At 48.7% G+C, this 24,947-nt stretch overlaps 1 protein-coding gene across 4 annotated transcripts in view; it reads right to left on the bottom strand.

Annotated features, from left to right (window-relative positions):
- RASAL2 (RAS protein activator like 2) overlaps positions 1–326 on the bottom strand; it is a 186,776-nt gene extending 186,450 nt beyond the window's left edge. For 2 of the 4 annotated variants that reach the window (XM_074599511.1, XM_074599514.1), the window contains exon 1: positions 76–313. In XM_074599511.1, coding sequence (XP_074455612.1) covers positions 76–238 — 163 coding nt within the window. In that variant the 5' untranslated portion in view covers positions 239–313. Of the gene's footprint in view, positions 1–75 lie in introns of all 4 variants that reach the window. The other 2 variants (XM_074599510.1, XM_074599512.1) reach the window with 2 other exon arrangements.
- Positions 327–24,947: the final 24,621 nt, after the last annotated feature.

Here is a 24,947-nt window from a genome sequence, read left to right as displayed (position 1 = left end):
AACCTGCCGCCGGCAACGGGGCCCGGCCCGGCCCGGCCCGGCCCTGCGCGGGGCCCGGTCCCGCCCCCCCCTCACCGTAGACGCGGACCCAGCCCTGCTGCTGGCAGACCGACTCCAGCAGGACGCGGTCCAGCGCGCCGCCCGCCGCCGCCTCCAGCTCCTCCGAGCCCAGCTCCGGTTCCGCCAACGCCTCCGCTGCCCAGGCCGCCGGCTCGCCCGCCGCGGGGGGCGCCTCCATGCTGAGGCAGGGGGGACGACTAGGCGCCGCCGGCCGCGCCGCGCCTCGCTTCGCCTCAGTGCGCGCCGCGGCGCGGCTCCATCCCTCCCTCCCTTCCCCGCCCCCTGCGTCAGCGCGGGAGGAGGCGGCGGCCGCTGCCCGCCCGCTCCAGCACCCGGCGGCGGCGGCCCCGCCGCGCCCTCAGCGCCGGCGGCATCCCCGGCCAACAGGCGCGAGCAGTGGCGGGCCGAGCGTCCGGGGCAGGCGGTGGACGGCGGGGCTCGGCCAGGCCAGAGTAATCGCCCGCCGAGGCGGCGAGCCGGGACCCCCGCTCCCCGCCCCTGCCCTGAGGGAGAGGCGGGCGATGGCGGGCGGTGCTGCCGGCCCTTCGTTCCCTCTGGGGCGCGGGCAGCGCTCTCCCCAGGCGCCCCCGCTCGGGACCGCTTCCCCACGCGGGGCTTCTCGCCGTGGCCCCCGAGGGGTTTCAAAATGGCCCCCGAGGGGTTGCCTCTCAGGCCCGGCAGGCCGGCCCCGCCGCACGGCATCAGCTGCCCGGCAGGAGCCAGCCCGCCAGGGGAGGCGGGAAAGGCGGCGGGAAGCGGAGTTTGTGGCTTGACAGAAGCATCCCCAAGAAGTAAAAATCGGGGGATAATCCCTGCGCGGGGGGTATATGGCACATGCATCTCACAGCGTGCCTTTCTCTGACCTGCTAGTAACAGCGCAGGAATCTGAAAATGATGGGTTTAGACTCAAAAAGCAGTATAAGATGGGGTTCCCTGGGTTTTGTCAGTGTTCACGTTGTGCTTGGGAGCGTGCCTAGTTGAGACTGTTAAATCTTTTATGCATTACACTGTCGCTCTCTTTCAGGTACACGGGAAGGAGACGTGCTGGAGAGAAAGGAGGGCAACTGGCTTGATTAAGTTTTAGGGGGTTTGTTTCCTGGATGCCTATTTGCTGATCTCCATGATTACACAAAGTTTTAATTTTTCCATCAAAGTTCTCATCGCTTGAGGTGCATGTTCTTAAAAATCTAGAATAAAGTATCTGAATATAGCGTGCATCCCACAGTGTCTTTTAAATCACGGTATTGTATCTTCAGTTTTCAGGGAGGATGGGCAAAGGGGTTCAGCTTGCTTTGTGTTCCTTCCCTGTAATCTCTTGGTCTGAGTCCGTGCCTATCCATGATCAATAGAACTGGGTAGATTCATCCAACCATGTAGATTCAGCGATTATCTCCATGGTGCATAGAGGATTTAGCGAATCGGCCATCTCCTCAACATTTCTCACTGAAATCAAAAGCTTAGCATGGGCTGTTGTCTACGGGCCCATCTCTGTACACAACTTCTGCATTAGTACAAAGGGGCTAGCATTTTTTTCTTTATTGAAATAGTTGTTGAATTAGCGTGGACCTATAGCAGTTACACTGCCACAAAGCTGCTTTAAACTAGGTACAACTCCCCCACTTCCTAACTATGTCAACTTGTTTTATTTTGCACTACAACAGAATAAGAGGGTTCACACAGCGAGAAGAGCAATAACTTCCCTCTGAAAGGGCCATAACTCTCTAAGCTCTGCAGGTTGCGATCAGCTGCCCAAAACCAAAGGTTTGTCTTAGGAGTTCCCACAAGTTTCTCTTGGGAATGGAGGACTTGCAGAGTGACAGCGAATGATGTCCTCCTGAACCAACTGGGTTGGAGTATCCTTATACCCTATGGTATAGTTGCGTCTGTGATGGAAGATGTATTAACTATTTCAATGGAGAAAAACAAGTCCTGCCAGCCCTATGATTAATTGATGAAACCTCGTTTCCTGTGGGTTTCTATCTCCTGCTTGACTGAGAGCTTGACCTGAATCTTCCCCTACAATTGGGTCATTCTCTACCCAGTTGGGAACCCTGTTTTCTGAAACGGGATGAGTTCGCATTGCAGTTTTTCCATTGTGTGGTGGGAATATGTGCCCTGCTGTGATTTCCAAGCTGAGTTCGAAAGCAAAGAAACCTCCTCCTTCAAAATGTTCAGTTGTTTTGTGATTGGCAGAACCAGTGTAGCCCAGTTTCCTACAGGTTCATGCCTCAGCGTAGATCGCCTGGTATCTAGCTGAGGGTGGACACGCTCAGCGGAGAGGCTTGTAGGATCGCCCTTTTTTACCTTGCTGCCAATTTTCATTATTCCTGCAGGGATTTAATTAGCTCTTGGACCTTTATCCTTCTGTTTGTTTTGTTTGAAACAGACCAGTGAGTTCGACACTTCTTGAGGTTGTAGGAGATGAGACACAGGATCAGGGAAAAGAGAGATCGTGTGAGCTTGATGGTGTCAGCTTCAATTGTCTGGGAAATAAAAATTTTAAAATTACCTTTATAACCAAGACGAGTTAAACCAGGCTGATATCTGGTGAGGATTCATCCTTCCATCAGTGTGGCAGGCATGGGGTGATTCTGCAGTTCTGCGCAGCCGGGACACCCAGTAACCTCTCCTGGCTCCTGCCCACCCCAAAACATGCTCTGTGTCATGGTTTCCAAAGGACTGGGAGCTGAGGGTGTGCGGGCTACTCCTTCCAGAGCAGACATCTGCATAAATTGCCATAATAATACCATAAAACAGTAGGAAAACCAATTTTTCCCTCCTATGTTCTCTCTACCTCTCTGTATTCCCACTGCTGCTGATAACAACATACATATTCTCCAGGCTTATCAATTAGTGGCCACAATCCAATAAATTCTTGGAGGTTCTCCCCTCCTGCTCACCCTGCAGCCCCCTTCTTGCCATCAGCCTCCCAGAGACTTCTCCATCCCTCGCACAAGTACGGGGTCTTTACCTGCTGCTGCTGCAGGGAGCTTGCACAAAAAAGGGAAAAGGATCTGGCGTGTTGCGAGGGAAGGATGTGGCTGCTGAGCTACTGCCAAAAGGGGAATAGTGGAGTTTTAAAATGCTGCCACACAATCCTGGGACGACAATTACGCAGGAGCAGCGCAAGACACCAGCAACTGGTTCCCGTCAAGTGAGGACCGGTTGTATCTGCAAGTATGATCAAGCCATCCTAACAGCAAGGTCTGGAACGACTGGATAGTGAAGTTTCTCAAATTCACGCAGTAGCAGAAAACAAAATCCATCCTCCCGCCTTTATTTGTGGGGTTTGGTGCAATGTGAACATTTGATAAAGAGCAGGGATGACTGAAATAGGAAGGCTGGTTTTGCAGGCGTGACAGTAGCAAAAATAGACGTATTTTATAAATAAAGATGTCCTGGAAATCAGAGAGTCCCGAGTATCATGCTCATCGGCTCAGCTGTTCTGGCTGGGGGTCTTCTCCGCCAGTAACGCACAGGGCATTTGTGCAGGCATAAATGCGCAGTAATATAAGCACATGCATGAAATTCCCTTCGTATAAAACAGCCCCATTAGTTGATCTACTTGTGACTGTCACGTTAACCCACAAGCTCTAGTTAAATTAGGGCTGGAGGTTTACTCCGAATAGGTTAAATCAAAGGGTTTGGAGAGAGCTGCATAGGTATTTCCATTAAGCCAAAGACTGTATGTGTTGTAGAAGAAATTGAACTACATCAGTCTGACTTGAGAAAATAAATCTTACAAGCTGACCTTCTTCCAGGAGAATGAACTTGCGTCTTCAGGAGCGAGCAAGTCTCACTTCAGTGATCTTATCTCAAAAAAAGGCGATAATAAAATGAGAAGAGATGTGAAGGAGGGTGGTAAGGATAGTGGAAGCGATGGGATAGATACCATATGAGGAGGAAAGACTAGAAAAATGAAGAGGCTCCAGTTTGGAAGAACAAAACCTTGGAGCAAGCAAAGACAGAGAAGTCTGAAGAGGTCAGAGAGGTCTGGTATGGACCTGGAATTATTTTTCCCTGTTTCTCGCAACACGAGAGTGAAGGAGCACAGAGAGAAATGTTCAGAAGCCGGGTCTAAAGCAGACAAAAGGAAGTACTTTTTCACACAACACATAATTACATTGTGGAACTTATTGCCACAGGATGTCACGGAGGCCAAAAGTATAAATGAATTCAAAAAAAAGGATTAGACAAATTCATGCAACCTCCGGCTCAGGAAGTCTCTCAACTGCTGATTACCGAGAGCCGGGAGGGTATGCCGGAGGAAGGATCACTTTATACTCTCCCTCTTCCGATATCCCTTCCTAAGCATCTGCAGCTGGCCACGGCCAGGCGCTGGTTATTGCCCAAAGTGCACGTTTATTCTTAGCCAGCCTGGCAATGCTTAAATCCTCCTGGTAACTCCCTATGGATGGAGCCTTAGGGACCAGAGGCGTCTCCCAGCCAGATATGGGACTCACCCCTAATTTTGTTACCTCCAGCCCAACACGGTCCCAGCAAAGTCCATTGTGGCCACTCTTTGCTGAGTTAGGCTGATGTAATTGAAGCCAGATTGAGCCCTGAAACCTTCAGAGAGACTTTTCCGCTTTCCCTGCCCCTGGGATTAAGCACTGAAATCTCCGTGCTAAAACCCTCTTTGAACGGGGATGGCAGATAATGCGCAAACTGATTAAAAAAAACCCAGTGCTGGGGAAAGTTAAATATTAAAGAGCCAAGGCCCAGTTTTAACTGCTGCTGCCGTCCCTCCTTCATCTCATGCCAACTGCCTCCAGGATACATGTGCTGACACTGAATTTCTACCTCAAAAAAGCGGCTGCAGCATGGGCTTTAAACTCAGGCCCTTAATGCCAAGATAGGAAGCAGAAAAATAGAACAAAGGCAGCGAGGGGCTCCTCTGGCTCGCACCTACTCTGGTCATCCACGATCCATCCCTGCAGCACCACGGGGAGGCTACCCCAGCACCCCCTGCCCCAGCAAGGCATTTTGCTCCTCTGGTGTTTCCTTTAACTTCCCAACATTAGTAGTCTAAAATGTTTTGCTGCCTGCTTACCCCTGTTGTAACTAAACTATAATTCTCACTAGTGGAGAAGAGGGATTTCAGAGAAACATCTGGTCTCGTTTCATCAGGATAACAGCTCTGTCTCTATTTATACACATGCCAGGATCGTTGTAGCTCTCAGCTGTTCTTCGCTCGACATCTCCTTTCAAGCCGCCGTGTCCCACTCCGTTGGGGCAGGCAACGGGTCGAGGCCAGCCTGCTGCAACGTGAAACAGAAACCGGTCCTAAAAATGGGGACTTGTGAGAACTTGTCCTCTCAACACTTGGCGCTCGCTGTCTGCCGGGCTCATGACAATGTGCCTCCATGGACAGGGTTGCTCCTGTCCTTCCATCCTGGTGGAGAGAAAATGGGGAAAACCCGTCCGACTGGGAAAATAATAGCAATTTGCTCAGTAATCCCAGAGATTTTGCTAGTCAGGGATGAGGCCTGCAATGAGCCAGTCTCATCGGTCTGAATAAGCCAACCTCGATAGTCATAATTTTCCTTTGAAATTCAGAGGAAAATTCAAACCATTGAGAAGAGACCGGCTGGCCCTGGCTTTTCTCTACAAGGTGTTAACGAATAAGCTGTGACCCTGCAGAGACATGGGAGGGTCAGAGACTCCGCTTGGGAAGGTGGCATGTCCTACTTAATTCACTGCGGTGGGAAAAATCCGCTCTGCTGCCTCCACTCCAGCGCTCACAAGACATCACATCGCATTCGGCGTGTTTAAAAACCCCTCAAGTCAAACAGCTGAGTACCTGGAAAATTACCAGACCACACGTTCAGAAGCGCAAGTCGCTGTATAAAATGAACACTCATCTCCGGAATGATGATGGTGTGTAGGTCGGCATTAATCGTCTCGAGAAAGTCTACCCCACTGCCCTGCTTTTCCCTCAAATGGGCTGTTCCTCTCCTCCCATCCCAATCCACTTCTAGCCCTGCATGCCCCTGGAACGTGGCTATTTTAGCATCACTTCCTCTCCCCACTTCAGGAGATCTGGACTGTTTATTAATTATTTTCTGATACACAGCTACGAAAGCAGGAGCCACTCGGAGACAGATTTTTGTAACCCAAATGAGACCAGCGTTTTCAGATGCTACTATTGATTGTGCTGAGGTTGCAAACTCCCTGGAGCAGGATTGAATTTCACCCTGCATTTGTACCGTCTGATGGGATCCTGCCCCTTCAATATACTACTTCAAAACACTATTCTCAGCATTGACCTGAGGTTGCGTAGATCAATATTTGTTTACTCAGCTCAGGTCTAATTTTCATGCCTGCTTGGTAATCCAAGTCCGCCTGAATGCAACAGAAAGGGCCACTCCTGCCTATTGCATGAACCAGGCGGAAACGTGCACCCTTCCTGAAACATCACCCTTTAGGAGCAACTCTTGAGAAGGGAAATGTGACTTTGTCTTGGGAGAACATGGTCCAAATATAAATCCTGGTGATTCTGTGGATGCTTTGGGGTGGAGACGTGACCATTTGAGCCCTTGTGAACTCTTCACTTCCATGACTCTTCTGTTTGGGAAACATTTATTTATTTTTTCTCATTTAGGATGTTTCTCATGTCCCTTTGCAGCATGCTGAGTACCTTTGCAAAATGTGTAAGAAATGCACCAAACTGGCCAATTTCTGTCCAATTGCTGAGAAATGTTCTCTCACCCTGAGCAAAACTACACAAAGGAGACTAAGGGAGCAGTCTGAGATAACAGCACCTTATCCTGCCAACAGGATGCTCTTACAGTGAAATCCGTCTTCATCCCATCCCATCCCCTTTATGAAAAGCGAATGTGAAGGCATGCACAGCACTGCACATCTTTTTTCCCCTCACGTGGGATTTGGGGAGGAGGGGAGTGAAGAAAGTCTGGTGCTGGAATACCAAGTTCTGATTTTGGATATCTTTTCTTTGAGACTTGGGGTGTGAGGATTGGACATGAAGCTCGAGGAACGGCTGGATATGGCCAGACCTGAAGTCTGATCAAAGGCACTTACAAGTTGGTGCAGGGCCCTTGTTAAAGAAGGTGGAGGTTCCTCTCTGTCTGCTGGAGATGCTCAAATCCTCTGCTCTGCCAACACGTCCCCTCGCCTTGCAGGTCAGGAATATCCAGACGCAAAAAATCCTTCAGCTTGTCAAAAGCAGTCATCTGGCTTTAAAGCCCAAGTGACTTTTTTTTTTTTTTAAATTTCTCTTTTTAATACTGGCTGCCTGTCTGCTGCTGCCCTTACTTTAAAACAAAAAATAACCAGCCTCCAGCAACCTTCAGAACAGATCTGTAAAACTCTTCAACTGACTCTAACAAGCAAAGGCAAGACTGTGACAGACCTGCCAGCTTTCTCTTCGTGGATTGGATCATCTTCAGGGAGTGCAGGGCTGGCATCTAAAAATGTAGCCTTTGAACTGGTCCTTTTTTTTTTTTGTGATAAAGCTGGTCCCTGGGACACTGGGGAGATGACAACAGCAGATGCTGTGATGACTCAGTGCAGAGGAGGCTGTGGGATGGACATGGGGTCAGTGAAAGGGTACATTTACTGGACTGTGCTCGGCCAAAATGGTTTGGGTTTTATCTTTGAGCAAGAAATGAGGCCAACAAGGAAGGAATGATTTCTTTGTCCCTGTTTTTCGTGTTAGACTCCAGGTTAGATGACTTGGCTTAAACTTTGAGGAAAAGAATAATCACTAGATTTATCTACATCTCGAGGAACACAGACTTCTTTCTCTGAGCTGCCTATATTATTAATTTATCCAGCTTCCCTCTCCTGTATTTTTGTTCTGTGTTGCCCAAACAGATGGGTTCCCTTCCTTTGCTATTGTGAGTGGAGACAGATGCAAATAAATAGGCACTTGTGCTCTGTTGTGTTGTTACCTAGAGAGGCTGTTGTTTGCAAACAAAGGCTGTAGCAGGACACAAATAACCTCATTTGGTGTAGCCTGGAGATGCACTTCATCAAAAATACTGCTGTGGGGTCCCCCATGCTGCCCTTCAGTGTTTATCATTGGAGCCGAGTGTGGCGGTGGTGGCAGCATCCGCCAAAGCAGAGCTGATCAAGAGCACTGTAAGATGCTGACATTTCAGAATAAAGGAGGAGCAAAATGTACAAGCTCTCTTCCTCTCCCCTCCCAGTTCTCTAACCTATTGTTCCTTTAGATGTCTGAATAAATAAAGGTGAAAACACTGCGCCGGAGCACAAGGCAGCCATTTCGTAACAGCTCACGTATAGGAAAATACAAGGTCCAGCTTTCTCCCCTGTCCTGTGAGCAGACCCAGAGGGTTGATACACGTTACCTTGCACCACAAACAGTAGCTGCTTGTGGTTTTACAGGGGCTGGATGCCAGCTGGGGGAATTTCCTGGTGGGCCACATGGAAGCAGCGGCTGTGGCTGCCAGCTCTGAAAGCCAAGTCCAGCCCTGCCTCCCACAGGGCGGGCACCTGCAAAGCTGCTGGGATGGAGAGGCATCTCTGCCTTTTACCTGTGAACTTCCTGGGAGCAGAGCCTGCCCCATAGGGTTGACGGCCATTGTGGGTCCTCGTCCAGGACTAGGCATCGTGATAACACGAATAAGATACCAACATAGCTGTTGTAGACTCAGTCCCTGTTAAAAATGCAGAGATCATTAAAACTACATGCCCATGCTTGTCTTGGCTCAAGCTGCATTTAAAATAAAATGTAGGATTCCCAGAGTTGGTTCGTACAAACAAAACTGAGTCTCAGAGCAAGAATTGCCCTGTGGTGGAAAATAGCTGTGTGGTGCTGCTCACAGCAGCCCTTCAGCCCAAAGAGTGCAACCGGGGTTTAGGTTTGCAAGGAGGAGATTTGGGACACTGGAGTGGTCCAGAGACAGACTGAAAAGCCTAAAAATGTCTAAGGCACTTCAGAAGAAACACCTGAACAAAAAATCCCTCCACTGAACACAAGGTTATAACCACATGACAATAACAACAGCCACAACCAGAGCAACGATGGGAGCTTGGCTTTTCTGAGCAGTGTTCTCTCCTGAGGAGAGGGTCCAGGCTTCCTTGGTTACCACATGAGCCTCAGGTCTCAGTCCCTCTGCCTTTGTTTTGCCTGCCAGAGTCTCTGCAAGGATTTTGGCCCTCTCTTCCACTAGGTGTTAGTACTTGGGTATTTATTTTAAGAGATGGGCAGCAATATCCCTCCAGGAGTCATACCTGGAGTCATACCTGCTGCTCTTGTGTGGCATTTGGGGTATTAGATGTTCCACCTCAGTCATTTAAAAGTGTCCCAGGAGAAAAATACTGCCATTTCCTTTCTGCTTTTCCAGGAATAAAGCATACATTTGGAGCGCAGATGACAACAGTGCCACCTGTACGGGGGGGAGAGACTCCTGAAGGTGTTGAGCAGACAGGAGCAACGCTCAGTGGCTGCAGCACAGGGAGAAGGCAAGCGGTGTGGGATGGTACCATTTTTACAGTCCCTATTCTGCTCTTAATTACAAGCTTAAGTGATGGCTAATAAAGATGATCCAAAACAAATAAATTGAGCTGCTGCTCTAATTAAGAGGCTTTTGCTGCATGCAATGAGCCAGACCCATCTGTGTCATAGTTCAGCCGAAGCCAGGAGGGTTCCACGAGGGATTCATTTGAATTGCATCTGAACTGCTTAAGGAGGAAAATGCAGCACTGACCATCTTGTTTCCTACACTGCTAGCCAAGAAACATTGGTCCGTTCCCCAGATAGTCATCCTGGGCAGAGGCAGAGTCATTCACATACATTTCAGTGGATTGTATCTGCCTTTACAGCAAGTACATTAATACAAGATCTTCCATTGCTTACGGGAGGGAAGCTTTAAGCTGTTGGGAAGCAGCGATTGTTTTTCTGGGCAGATAATACTACACCAATAACACGTCATGGCTGTGCCCCTGTTTTTTAACCAGCCCCGTACAGCAGAGACAAGAAGCAGTTACTACTGGATGTACGCTTATTTGATGGATGAAATTAGCTGACAGACTCCCCTTGGCAAATGGCAGCAAAAGGCTTTTTTAAGGCATCCACTTCATCTCGCAGGTAGGGGCTGATGCCTGAGAAGGGCAGATGCGAAGGACAGCATGCACGGAGAGGCCGTGACTGCCCTGCAGATATACAGCTTTAATTTCAGGAGCCTGAACTCCCAAACCGCAGCTAACATTCCCGCAAGCCTCCACTCTCCAGACGTGCCATGCCCAGTCATCTCTGCAGGTACAGTCCAAAATGTTTAGGGCTCCCTGTGCACAAACACAAATTTTTGCCTGAGAAATACTGAGCATCTGGGAGCTACATAGGGTATTTTTCCTCCCTCCTTTGTATTTTCCGTGGAAGAGCGTAGCCTCGGCACCATATCTTCTATGACCACAGCTGATATTTTAAAATCCTCTTGCCCCAGAACATGGTCCTTTTGCAGGACTCCAATCCAGGTTGTACATGACATCATCGAGGAACGACTGAGGGAGCTGGGTTTGTTTAGCCTGGAGAAGAGGAGGCTGAGGGGAGACCTTATCACCCTCTACAACTACCTGAAAGGAGGTTGTAGAGAGATGGGTGCTGACCTCTTCTCCCTGGTGACAAGTCATAGGACGAGAGGAAACGGGTTCAAGTTATGTCAGGGGAGGTTTAGATTGGATATTAGGAAACATTTCTTCACTGAAAGGGTTATTAAACATTGGAATAGGCTGCCCAGGGAGGTGGTGGATTCACCATCCCTGGAGGTATTAAAAAAAAGGGTAGATGTGGTACTTAGGGACACGGTTTAGAAGTGGTTTTTGTCAGGGTAGGTTAATGGTTGGACTTGATGATCTTAAAGGTCCCTTCCAACCTCAGCAATTCTATGATTCTATGATCTTGTAACAACACGCCCCGGCATATCCGAATATGGTACCAGTGCTCAGCTTGAGCCTGCTCCCTTCTCCTTCATGTCACCATAACGCACCAGGGCTGCTGGTCATGACCCCAGGAAGAAAGGCACTCTCTCCCTAAACAATTAAAATACCATTTATTTGAGGTAATCCTAGAAGGAAAAAGGGGATAGCATAGAAAATCTCACATCTGTTCGAAGTTGGGGCACTCTATGTTGTTCAGCATCAGCTGGAACTCCCAATCAGGGCACGGCACCCTGCACAGATCCCATCCGCCAGGCCCATCGTTGACTCTTTGGTCTTTAGAGCTCTCGCAGGATTTTATCAGAAGCAGCCACCTCTGTGCCTCATCCGAGGTGCCAAACAAAAGGGCAGTCACATGCAAACATGCTGCTTCACTTGAAGATAACAAGGACACGCAGGTGGCATGATTGCCAGTGCCAAGTGGGAGCTGCCTCTGAAACAGCTAGCCAGCAAAGTTTACCCCATGCCAAGGGCTACCCATGGGCTGGACTGCCACGGCGCGTGTGCGGCACAGCACAGCCCTGTGCCTTCACATGGTAACTGCTATGTGGACCAGTAACTGCTGGATGTACAGTAGTCTTCCTCTTAGGGTCACAACCATAACAAATAGCCACATTGATTCCTCCAAACCCAAATCTGTTGTCTCATACACCCTCCCCCACATGCATTCCCATCCGCCTTCCAGACAGAGAGTTATTATAAGATATTTCACACCAAGCAGCATTATTTTCTCTGAACATACTTTTCTCTGAAAATCATGCGCAAATGGCAGCGCAACTTTGCAGCAAGAGATCCCCCGAGGGGAAAGGATGAGCTTGTGGTTAAACCATGGGATGGAGAGTCAGCAGATTGAGTTTTCTCATCCCCTGGCTCTGTGAGCTTTGAACTCACCCCATGGCCCCTGCGTGGTTCAGGCATGTTCGTTTTCCCCATCTGGAAAACCCATGCGATGACACACTGCAATGGCAGCACGCAGCCATTTATAGCTGCTGGGAACCACCATGTGCTCCTGCGAAAGCACACTCTTTCATGGCAAAAATTGAACCTTCGGGACACAAAATGCTCCTCTGCAAAGTTTTCCACTGGCGTGGTTCACTGGAGCGGTTCACTGGAGCTGCAAAGATCTACTTTGATATTTAAATATTTACCCAGCATTTAAATATTTACCCAATATTAAAAGCATCAGTCAGTGCTCAGTGCCCGGTCCCCTGGGGATGCACAGACACGTGGGTGGCCGTGCACCAGGGAGCTGTGCTGCAGGCCTGGATTGCCAGGGGCTGCAGCAACCCTGCTGCCTCCCCAGCTCTCTCGGGGTGGGATGGGGCACGGGGTGGACTGGGAGGCCCTGAGGCACTCTTTCTTTTTCCCCATCCATTCCTCTCTCCCCTTCTGCACCCACTCTCTCCCTGCCTGCAGCTCAGGCCCAGGCCAAGGCTTCCTTTGCTTCCCACCAAGCCCAACACTGAAGATCTTTGTTCCCGCACCACCTTGCTGGAGCATCCCTGAGATCCTCCTTGGCTTTAGCTGGGAGGGCTTTATGAAACACTGCCCTGGTGGGAGGACAGTACAGTCTTACCTCCTGTGGGCTTTTGTGTTTCAGGATGGGCATCCTGGGACACGCCTCCCGGAGAGGAGGTGTTCGGGGCTATCAAGTCACACTGTGCACTGAGCTGGCAAAGCCCCTGGTCATGCTGGATGTCCCATCCCCTCCTCTGCAGCCCCAGCCGGTACAGCGATCACTGCAAAAGCATGTGGTATTTGACAGATCCCCAAGAATAATCTAATACCCTTATACTGGGGAAGTAAATCAAGTCACGTTCCTCGGGGGAACTTGTACCTGCCCTGCCGGGTCTGCTCTCATCTCCAGGATCTTTTGTTTCTCTGCTCCCCTCTTTCAGCTCCAATCATCTCCTGCTTCAGCACCTTCTTTCTCCTGCTGTCCTTGTCCCCTCTGCAAACACTACTGCCAGTGCAGGGGCCACCAGCTTCATGCACTGGAGAAAGCCCTGCTCTGGAAATTTGACAGTACCTCCAGCCCCCTCTCCACTTGTTCTGCCCTGTCCATTTGCACTGAACCTCTCCACAACACAAGGCCTGTCTCTTTTTGTAGTGTTTGGGCAACACCTTACAACAGCTTAAGCCTTCCAGATCAGCCCCTTAAACGCTATGTTAGCAAGAACAACGGAGCCGCCTCTCCTCACTGATATATCTCCAGGCTCTTTACAGAGGAGAAGAGGGTCTTTGTCTCCCTTTTACAAGTGTGGACATGGAACTTACACAAGTGACTTGTCCAAGATCTCCAGGCAGAGAAGCAGCAGCAGAACTGGAAGATCCCCTAAGTCCCATCCTAGGGAAGTTGGCTAAGAACAGGACATACAGACAGAAAAAGGTTACGTGCAGGTTGCAAAATTTATAGAAAACAGAAGGAAAGAGGAAGGTTAAATCCCAGATGCAAGGCAGCGTGATGTTCAGATCTCACCCCCCTCTCACGTGTCGCTTCCAATATCTGCCATCCCAGTGTACGCCCCTACCGTGGTGATGGAGTGTTCAGTACATACTTGCCATGTCCTTGAAAGAGTCTAGCTCTGCAAAAGTGTGGGGTTTTTTCCTAATTATTTGCACTGGGGAAAGGGGATGACAACTTAAAATCCACAGAGCCTCACGTACCTGCACCACAGAAGTCTCTTGTGATGACCAACAGACTGAAAGAATAAACGTCCGAAACTGAAGCATAGCACAATAGTTGCTCATCAATACATGCTGTCCATTTTCCACCAGGTCCCATGGGACAAAATCCCAGGGAAGAATCCACACAGCCGCAGCAAAACTAGTCACTCTGCCCAGTTTCATCAGCTTGAGACTGTGACCCTATGACTTAGAGAGCAGCAGCAGCGTCTTTTGAGATGTGGGGCAGCACGGTGGTCAGTGCGGCAACTGGAGAGATCAGGATTTGGTTATTCAGACTTTGCTGCGTACTCAGGATAGTGTCTCTAAAACCCTTCTGCTGCTGTGGGAGGGGAGGGGGGGTAATGTTTGTCACCTTCTCTCTTGCAGGTCCCAGTGGGTGTCCGTTACTGCAGGTTAAATTTTGCTGGTATCTTGGCCTGCCCGGGATTATATCAGGAAAACCATGCTGTTCCCTTCACTCCTGGTGGGAAGGTGGCTGATTTGCGCAGAAAATGTGAAGTGACTAAACCGAGATAAAGTATTAAATCCTCATTGGGTTAAGAGCTGGGAAATGAAAGCCACTGCAGGTAAAGCAGAGGCTCATGTAAGGCGTCTTCTCAGAGCCAACAAGATCACCACTTTTTAACATCCTTTCTGAAAGTACTCAATATAAAGTATCCTGCATTTTCAAGGTAGCCTGCAAAGAGCACTCACGCTAGTCTGTGGAGAGCTACAGTAAACATTAAGCTTGCCAGAAAACCAAAGCATAGAGAGGTTTTGGGCAGGGGTGGATTCTTCTGTCCTAAGCCTGGGGCTCCTCAGTGCTGCAATAATTCACATAAGCACGTGAGATGGCCTAGCATCATGGGCAGGGGTGCCAGCCTGTCGCTGGGCAGACATGCCACCCTGGCACCCTTCAGCCCGGCATGGACACAGGGACCGCACCCTACCTGAAGGCACATCCTCACTCCTGGCAGAAAGACCCTCTGGCCCTCAAGCCCCTCCGTCTTTCAAAGCGTGGGCGATGTTTACGTGGTCTTCCTCACATTAAGCTCTTCAGGCTGAGCCATCTCCTTTGGGTTTCCAGTTCAGGAGTGTGTGTGTGTGTGTGTGTTCAGGAGGCTTGCGCCTGGGTTACAATTCTGAAGTCCAAAGGTGTGAAAATACCTCCCTTCCTCGGCAAAAACGCACCGGTATTCCCAACGAACAGAAATCCCCACTTAGTTCAGCAAGCAGTTGCTGTCTGCTGGGCTGATGCTGCCATCTCCTGCCCACCCGGTGCTTTGCTGCCCAAAACTTCCCCAGCCCTTGGCCCAGGGACCTGCCCATGCGCAAGGTAAAGGGGAGAAGAAAAACGTAGGAATGTAAGAATTAACAATGGCCTCAGGGTCCCTCATAGGTCACAGTGAGTGGAGATCCAGATGTGTATCATCATGGAAGCCATCCTCTTAAAGCATCCTGGTCGTGGATGCAAGTGAGAGGTGCTGAGCTCTGCCGGAATAAGGACAAGGCATAGGCTCCGTGTGAGGAATCACATTCGAAAAAATGAAGGGGGGTAAATACATGCAGTTCATGCACTTGCTTAAGTGGACTGTTATTAGACACAGCTTGAGCTGTTCATGGTTCTTCCTGAAAATGCAGGAAAATCAAATGTTTAATTCAGAGAGAACAGCAGGACTGCACGATTTCTCACCTGACACCCATGCAATAAGGTTTTTTTGGCAAGGATGCAGAGTAATTGGTGTGACTGGCACTAAAGCTATGGCAGTGGACTATGTTGTTGATCAGAAGGTAAGGATACAGAGCATTTATTTTCCAAAATGGCAAAAGCCTCTTTTCTCAGGGCTTTATTTCTGCTAGAGCTGCTGTCTCACAACTCTCTCATTACTTTTCCCCCCCCTTCCCTTAGCACCACTGGTAGAGTGGGATTCTCAGGGGAGTTTTTAACAGCTCGCTGTTTGGAAAAGATGTAAAAACTGTTAAAACAAATCTTTTCACATACCGGTACCCCATCATGCGTCACAATGGGTTCAGTTCAGCAGAGTTGAATCCCTCCTTGGGATTACTTTTGTTGCAGGTCTTTCTATGCAGATCCCATGGCATCTCGTGCATCTCTCCTGATGGGGCTCTAGGGCAGCAGCTCTGTTTTGGGGGAACAGGGCCATACCGGCTCTGCCTTGTCTAGGACCCGTAGTGGGGGAATGTCCGTAACTCACTGGATTTTCAGTAGCAGCTGGAATGCCGAGTTCTCCGCTCCTCTGAAATATGGAAACATCACTAGACAAAGCCATAGAGATTAAGCAACTTCCTGATGTTCATACAGAGAGACAACAACAGAGGTGGGGACAGCCTGCAGAAATCACGTCGACACCGTGATTTGTGCAATCCTCCTCCTCCTGCCCCACAGCGGAGGCAATTACACGGTCTGTCTGAATGGTACAGCAGTGACATTTTCTCTACAGCCTGTAGTTAATGTACTTCTGCTTGTAAAGTCATCCGGCAAACGTGGATCCTTGCTTAGCAGATCATTTCACTTTACAACATCAAAGCTTTGCTCTGGGGCAGAGCCAGCACCTTGGGGCCAGCTGAGCCCAGCAAGGGGACAGGACCTCCTTTCCAGAGGTACCCCTCAAAGGGCTGGGGTACCAGCACATCCCTGATGGCAGGGGGGATTCTTGCAGCCTGGAAATGTATTGTCCCTTTCAGAAACCAGTGACATGTCTTTCTGCTGTGTTGCATACATATACACATTTTAAACATCTACAGAGAAAGAGTTGGGTCACTGACTCCAACTTCTCATTTGCTATAAATTAAATAAAAAACCCCATACCTCCAGCCTGAGATGGCCTGTGCTTCTCCGAACAGGGCAGCTTTTGCACTGGGTGGGGGGTTTTCCTTTGGTGTCTGGTGATGGTGGCAGCTGGAAGTGACCCCAGATACAAGCAGGCTCTGAAGAGCACACAAGCCACAGTACGAACTGCAGCCCAAGCAGACAGAGAGGAGGTGAAGCAGCTCACAAGCAGCAGAGGGGTCAATGTGGCCAACAAGGCTGTCAGCAGGGACGCCCTCAAGGCAGCTCCGCAAAGGCGGACTGAAATAAAAGCCCTGCCTTATGACAAACCCACGCAAGCCCAGGTGATGCTGTTGACCTGTTTGAAGGCTTTGCTGCCCTTTGGGGGAAGGTTAAGCAAACCTGTTGGTCTCTGCGTGCAGAGATGCAGCCAAGGGGAGGCTACTTTAGGGTCCAGATGCAGCCAGCCGTCTCCCAGGGGCCATGCACTTAAGCCCCCTGTGCGTGCAGATGAAGTGCAGGTGGGACAAGACCTTGGCTTGTTGCATTTTTTTTTGTATGCTTTTTTTTTTTAGGGTTTTAAGTATGTTCTCTGAAAACTGGCACTAAAGTACAACAGCCCACACCAGAGCTTCATACCTGGATGTTCAGCATCTGCAGCTCTTCAGCATGCAAGTACTGCCTCAGGATGAGATGCGAGACATTCACTGTCTTCTTCCCTCCCTCCCAGGTTGGCATGGGAGAGCAGGATTGTGGGGACAGATTTTTCCAGAAGAAAAATCCCTTCAGTTCCCACCAAGCTGTGTCTGCCCTGGGAGCATACTGAGTTGATACCCGGAAGATGATATCCCCGTTTTTCCCTCTACTATCTCCTCCATTCCACCGTATTGCCAGGAGGGAAATATCCGTCTCCATGTTGGAGCACTCTTCAAACTGGCAGAAGTAAGCGTGGAGCAGATTCCTCAGGATTATTTTAGCAAAGCTCCTTTTTTTTGTAGGTAGAGATATGTTTTTATGTGCAATTAGGCCTCTGGCACAGAAGCCGCCAGAGTCCTGCTTCTCTAAGAAACCAAAATTTTAAATCAAGAAATCCCATTTTCCCCTCACTCTTTTTAATCTTCTTCCACTGGTTTTGAGTCAGGGAGCCATTTGACTCCTGGTTCAGTACTGCAAGACCAGAACTGCGATGTGCTCAATAGCAAAGCCATAATAAAACCCACTCACTCCCATACCAAAGAATTTGTGTCCTTAAAGAATAATGTTCTGGGATAATATTTTAGCAGTGGATTAGCAGATCCTGATGTGCCTTCATTTGCATTTTCTCCCTGAGCACCTCTGAAAGTGTTCAAAACACTTCCCCCCCCCCCCACTCATTTGATGGTTTTTTAATCCTTAAATAATGGCTCAGCTCCCCAGAAATATTTATGTAGCCACCATCCAGCACGTTCAGGGATGCAAGGCAGAGAAATACCCAGGAGCTGGTCTGATCCTGAGTTATTTCAACCTCAGCAGTGGATCCCAGGGATGGGAAGCCCAGACTCAGATGTAGACTTCTCCTGTGCATCCTTCTTCTGTCCCTTCCTTGCTTGCAAAGCCCTGCCCTGATGGCCATCACCGTAGATACCTGGGGCTTTGTGTTTGCAGGTGAACAAAGCCTTTAGTCACATGCTCCAGCACAAGTTCCAGGAAAGGTCATCATCTCCATGAAGCAAATTCACTGTTTCCTCAGGACTCCACCAGACAAGAAGACTCTCCAAGCTCCCACCCCTACAGTGGACAAGCCAAATGAGTCAGGAGCACAACTTTGTTATGACGGCTTAAGAAGCCACTGCACGTCAGCTGGACAGGGGTAGCTGTTGGTGGTGGTGTGCTTTTAGCCTGTCTGGTTTCTGGGCTTAACCACCAGCTGGAAAGGCTCTTGCCAAGGCTTAGAGCTCTGCAGCCCGCATGAGAGGGGGAACCTCTGCCACCGCTTCTCAGTTGCGTGGCTGATGCTTTGCTTCATGGCTTCACACAGCTCAGGGGACCCTTCGGTACTGTCAGGCATTTGTTGCATGGCTGCACTTGTGCGTTGTATGGTCGATCAGAGGATCCCTCAGCATCAAGCTTACCTTGTGAACGTCCTGTATCACCACAGCTGCAGGAAGAGTAATTTTGACCAGGCTGCCTGACCTCCTAAAGCCTTGAATAAGTTTACATAGCACTCAAAATCTGACCCAACATCTCTTGGAGGCAGAGGGTCACATATATATCCAATATGTAAGCCGATTCTTATACAGCTTGTCCAACCCCATCAGTATGCTATGGGCCACTTTTCCCTCATTTACAACAGCCCTAATATCCTGTATTGGCTGTAGTTATTGGTTATGGGAGCAGAGGAAAGTAGCCCACCTCCAGCTTCTTTTTACATACTTTGAGCCATATAAAGAGCAACTGAGGCTAATCGGGGTCCCAAAAATCCACCCTTGGTAGCCACTGCCATAGGACATCAGAGCATCTGGTGAGCAGCTTCACAGAAAGGTCTCATCTGAAATGAGGAACAAAATGAGAAGGACATGGGTGGAGGAATAATGACTTGCATGTATGCTTTGAACAGGGAATGAAGTCACTGGTCCATCCTGCCTCCAGCGGTGACCAGGAAGGAAGGGATACTGCTCTCCTGCCTTCCCCTCCACCTCACCCACCACATTCCCAGGCATTTCTACCTCAGGAGGAGGAGTGTGCTCTTGACCTTGCATCAGCCCAGCTTGGTCCCAGGAGGGGCGATTACAGATACCGCTACTTTCATAAACATCACTGCAAAAAAAAAAAAAAAGAACCTGAAACTCCAGTAAAAAGCTGGCTATACTCTTTGAAGCTTAATGTGGGAGACTTGAACTACAATGGACTGTGGAGACACAACAGTCAAACCATTTCATCTGACAATATCTAAATTTGTCCATGCTGTGCCCTGCTGTTCCAGCTTCCAGCATTGCACAGACTCTGCCTACACAAGCCGCTTCAGCATTGCCTCCGATCACAAAGTGCTTCCTCTGCTGCAATAACCCTCCCAGCTTTCTTAGTATGCCTTTATTACAGCAGCAGCTCCAGTCTGGCTGTGCAGCGCCTTCGACCCTGGAGGAAGTTATTTAACTCTCATCCATCCTTTAAAAGCTTTGCAAATTCATCATGTTATGCACAGCTTCTCATTGCAGAAGTAAAGAAGTGGGTTTTTTTTTTTTTAGCTTATTTCACTGGTAATAGCAGAAAATGGTCTATTGCAGCAAAGAATTCATCCAAATAAATAAGCTGTGAGCTGTAGCGATCCTGTGGATAACATCCAGCTCATTTTAGTGCCCTGGAAGCACTCTAAAAGTATCCATTGTTGGAGCATCATTGTGCTTTAGGTAAATGTGCTGCTTAAAGATAGCGGTCAGCAAAGACCGCTGAACAATGGTTTCATTTTATAAGTTCAAGCTGTCCCCTAAATTATTGAAAATACCTAAAGTTAGTAGTCTGATAACAGTCAAGTAGTTAGTGTGGTGGTAGAAGAGTGGAACCCTTACCCTGTTGCACACACTGAGTTTCCAGTAGCATTTAAGGGCTTCGAGTCACGTTGTGCCCAGGTTACCACACTTATTACCCTTCAATCATCATCCTTCCATTAGTTTACTTGGTTGAAATAGTATCTTCAGTGTCTTCAGGTCACACCACGGAGGATTCCACAACTCAGTTATACACTATTGATACAGAAAACCTAAACAAACCAATTTTAAGTCTATCTGACAGTATTTTTTATATTATTGCTGTTACAATAAGCCCCAAAGAAATAGGTCCCTCTACTAAGTGCTGCTTATCTCTGCCGCATCCCTTCTTGATCTTTCTTTTCCTAAGTAAAAGAGTATTCAGGCCTTCACAGACCCTCTCACCCTACAGCCTTACCTCTTCAATGATACAGTAACCCTTTAAAGGGTTTTTACTTTTCACTATCAAATAGCTATTTTAGACAAAAAAGTAAGTATCTATTCTGTCTTACAGCTGTAGAACACACTTCAGGCTTTGGCCTCTACTTCTTAACCTGATGCCCAGCTTCCACAACTATTCCACTCTACATTATCATTCTTTACCAGCCAGCTCCAGAGCAGAACCACCCCCTCCCCATTTCCTGCTCTGCCCCCTGTAAGCCCCTGCTGGGCCTCTCAGTGCCTTAATAAGCTTTAGTGGCCCTGACTGGCCTCACCTGAGCATCCCCACCCGTGGGCCTGGACTCCTATATAAGCTCAGCCAGGAGGTTTCTATTTTTTTTCTAGGCTAAGAACACTAATTTCCAGCTCAGTATATGTAGACTGGCCTTAGGTCCTGCTGCTTCTGGACCTAGCCATGGGTGTTTGACCTAGGTACTTTTTCTATACCTGATTCTGATGTGTGGGCTGACTTGCCAGCTGGACTTTAGACCCCCCACGTACCTGCAGAGGTGCCTGATGTCTGGACCTGGGAGCTTTCAATGCTCTTCCCTCTAGGTTCTCCATCTCCCAGAGGAGATAAAACCTCCTTTACTGCTTGTTTTTATATCCTAATGTTAGTAGTTGACTGTTTATTGTTCTTGTTGAAGATCTTCCATCCAGGTGGTTCCTGGAGCAGCACTGTTTGGATGTCCCAGTGTCTTCCTTTTGCAGCGGGAGCTGTGGTAGTGCTGAGCTTTCCCTTGCCTTGGCTCTGTGGGGCCTGTTGCGCCTCTGCACCTTCATCTGGGTGGATGGAAGCACCCTTGGGACTCGTTTCCCTTGTGACCTTATACAGCCTAGTCCCAGCACCCTGTACTGAAGCTCCCAGGTGTTGTGAGAAGGTTGTGTATCCCACCTAGTCTTTATTCAGCTGAGCTTATGGGTGTCAATAAGCTGGTCAGGTGCGATGGTGGGTATCTGATACTGCTTGCTGAGTATTTTGTTATTGCCTTCTCCTGAATAGGTGCTCGTCAGCATCATGCTGGGGTAGCTGAGCAATTTGGGAAAGGAGCCCGCCATTGGCCAGGGTGTATCACATCCCTGCTAGGTAGAATTAAGTGAGGGGGGAAATATTGTGACTACCCCCAGGGCGTTGCCTTTCTTGAGAACCGTGAAGGATTTCTTCAGCTCTTCAAAATGTCTGGAATTTTAGTACTTACAATCAGCAAAAATTGGAGTGGAATATCAATGGAGCACAGCTTTCAAAAACTCATTTTCTTTTTCCTTTCAAGCTGACAATAGGATTTTAAGAAAAACTTTGAATAATGGATACACTTTTGAATAATGGATGTTTCACAGCTGAAGTCCCTTGACTTTTCTCTCTGTGCCTGAATGAGAAGCCTTTTAATTGCACAACACGTGGAGAGGAGGTACAAAATGCTTTGTGTCTTGTGCTACTGATTAACTGATGTATATGGTCCCATTAAACATTCAGAGATGGGTAAGTGTATCCCAGCCCGAAGCTGTATGTTATGCATGTTGGTTTTTTTATCAGCTAAGGATCTGGCACGAGATATTTTGCATTTTTGCTTGTCTCTGTCATGGCTGCTCATTATTTTCCTCTTTTTCTGTAGGTTGGATCTTTCCTGCTTCTAGGGAGATGTTCTTCCACATGAAGAGCTTGCACCTTATGCTGTGGTGTGAGATCACCTTGTGAAGCGAAGAAGCCTCCTGAGCTTAGACTGTGGAACAAGCTTTTAAATAAAGTTTTCCAAAATAGCAGTGCTTTTTGCAAGGGTTTCCCTGAGAGGGGATCATACACCGTGGAAGGGTTGCCCCGGTGTCTGTGCCAGGCTGGATGCTGTACCATGGTATGATGGTGAATCTGCAACACGTGGAGCAATTTAAGCCCCCTGCAAATTAGCTGTGTGGGGTACAGGGAGGGGAATTAGCAAGCACAGCAGCGCTGCGGGTGTTCCCAGCTTTTCTTCTGCCACGCTGCTGTCTGTCCCTGGCGCTGGCTTTTCTCCAAGTTAATTCAGCTGTCATGAAAGTTTAACTCTGCTGCAGAAGGGAAAAGGCAAGTCACTGCACCCCTGAAAAATGTAAAGGGTTGGTTTGGGGTCAATGTATATTTTTTTTCGCTCTGCCTTTGTCCTCAGTTTCCCCAGTTCTTGGTGCAGTGCCCAGCACTGGGACTGAACCCGGATGGGCTCAGCTGAGAAAACCCTGCTGTGTTAGTGCTTGTCTAACTTTTGTCTGCACAAAAACCCCTTAAACCAAAAAGCTATCCTATCAGCTTCTCAGTTTTCTTTCCAAGCACAAATCCAGTCCAGGAACCGAGGCCGAATGGATAAATGCTGCTGGAGTCTGGCTCTGTCCTGCTCCCAGCTCTCTGCATCTCAGCTGCAGGGCATTGGAGGCTCAGCTTATATAGAGAAATCCTGTGACTTTGGACTGTTTTAACTCTCGACATTAGACCACGGAAGACCTATGGAGGCAGCTTGTTGGGGTGGCATGGGGGGTCCCCTGGGCTCCTCGGTATCGAGCTTTTCTCTTTCACTTAGAGGTTTCTGGTGATCCTTGCCCCTGCATGCCACGGGAGGCTGCCAGCCAGGTTTCTGGCTTTAAACAGAGATCGTTCCCTCTCAATTTTGCAGCCTCTTGCCTTAGAGGCCAACTGCAATTTAGTTTTATTTTGCAAAATTTGACATGACTTGAGGCTGTGATTTACTGGCCTTGAAGGATATGGTATATGTAACCGTGGAGGGCATAAGTGGCTTTTCATGGTGGAGAAGTCATAAATTGAGATGAAAAAAAATGAAGGAAACATTACTATCCAGCTTTTACAAGGTAGCACTAAGAACAGGATACAGCGAAGCCATCTGTAACTGTCAAGGGTCTTTATTGTGCCCTGATTGTGTGTAATAAAGCTCCTGAATGAGACCCATGGTATCAAATATGAAGGCAACCAATGTTCAAGTGTCTGAAAAGACACAAGATGGCAATCTTTTCAAAAGGACACCTTGGAATACCTTGTGGCTAAAGATTTCCAATCTATCAGCTTTCCTTGCTCTGGCACTTGCTGGAGACCCTGGGAAAGGGTCTGTGTCCAGCTCACTCCCTCTGTGGCCACCAGTAAAGGAGCCTGAAGGTGTGCAGGGTGAGGTGGAAATCTCTGAGGGCATCAGCACAAGCAGGACCGGTAGCCTTGGCTGTGCGGTCCGATCCAGACACGAGCTCAGCATCCCTCCCCTGCTTGTTCATGGCACCTGTGCCATGAGATGCAGCAGTTGTAGCTGGTGATGTTTCTTCTGGGGCTTGTTTTGGCATCTGCCTCCCCATGTCATGGTTTCAGCTGGGATGGAGTTTTTTTGCTAGCAGCTGTGGTGTGGTGCTGTGTTTTGGATTTGGGATGAGAAACAGTGATGACTGATAGCATGCTAATGTTTTTGGTTGTTGCTAGGCAGTCAAGGCCTCTTCTGCTCCTCACACCACCCTGCCGCTGAGCAGGCTGGGAGGGCACAAGAAGTTGGGAGGGGACACAGCCAGGACAGCTTGACCCCAACGGACCAAAGGGCTATTCTGTGCCATGTGACATCACGCTCAGTATGTAAAGCTGGGGAAGAAGAAGGAAGAGGGGGACTTCCAGAGTTACGGTGTTTTGTGACCATTACGCGTGATGGAGCCCAGATTTCCTGGAGATGGCTGAACACCTGCCTGCCGAGGGGAAGCAGTGAATGAATTCCTTGTTTTGCTTTGCTTGTGTGCGTGGCTTTTACTCTACCTATTAAACTGTCTTTATCTCAACCCACAAGTTTTTTCTCACTTTTATTCTTCTGATTCTCTCCTCCATCTGAACCAGGGGGACTGAGCGAGCAGCTGTTTTATTCTAGCTGCTGGCTGGGGTTTAACCACGACATCCCTCTTTGCCTTCTGTCCCCTCCATATTTTCCAACAGACGCAGACCAGAGGGACATTTCATATAGCAAAGATATTTTATACAAGGAAGAATAACCTCTTGTTTATTTATTTATTTATTGCTTAATGCCACAAGAATATCTTCAGAACTTGACTCACTTAAAAATTAGTTTTCCCTGGTTGAGCAGAGGGTGGTGTGTGTGGGGCGGGTGGAGGAATTACCTCTGCTTGGCTTTCAGCATTTGCCTGGCGAATATTTCCAGGCCTCTTGGTTTTATATGTTAATTTTCAGCTTAGAGGTTGTAACGCATTGCAATGTGGCAAGGCAACAGGGGCGGTGTGACAGTTTCCAGGCTGCTCGTGCTCGTTTTATCTGCAAATGGTTGAATTTGCAATGTGTAATGATCTCTGTAAGGCAGTTAGCAGCGAGATAAACATCAATTTTATGGCTGGGAAAACATAAGGGGTGTTGCACAGAAAAACGAGAGGACCTGAATACTGAAAGCTCTCTGACCTCTTCAGCACAGTTGGGTTTAGCTCTTGCCTCTCCGTTGGCCCTTGTGCATCCAAATCCCTTCCCATGGTGGGTCCAGCCAGGTGAGATGCCGTGGCAGAGCCTGCCGTGATGGGATGCAGGAGCAGCACAGCCTTTCCTTTAGGGG

This window comes from Larus michahellis, chromosome 8 (assembly GCF_964199755.1).
Source record: "Larus michahellis chromosome 8, bLarMic1.1, whole genome shotgun sequence".
Classification (NCBI taxonomy): Eukaryota; Metazoa; Chordata; class Aves; order Charadriiformes; family Laridae; genus Larus; species Larus michahellis.
The sequence above is the reverse complement of the archived record's forward strand: the minus strand, read 5'-3'. Positions and strand labels throughout refer to the sequence as shown.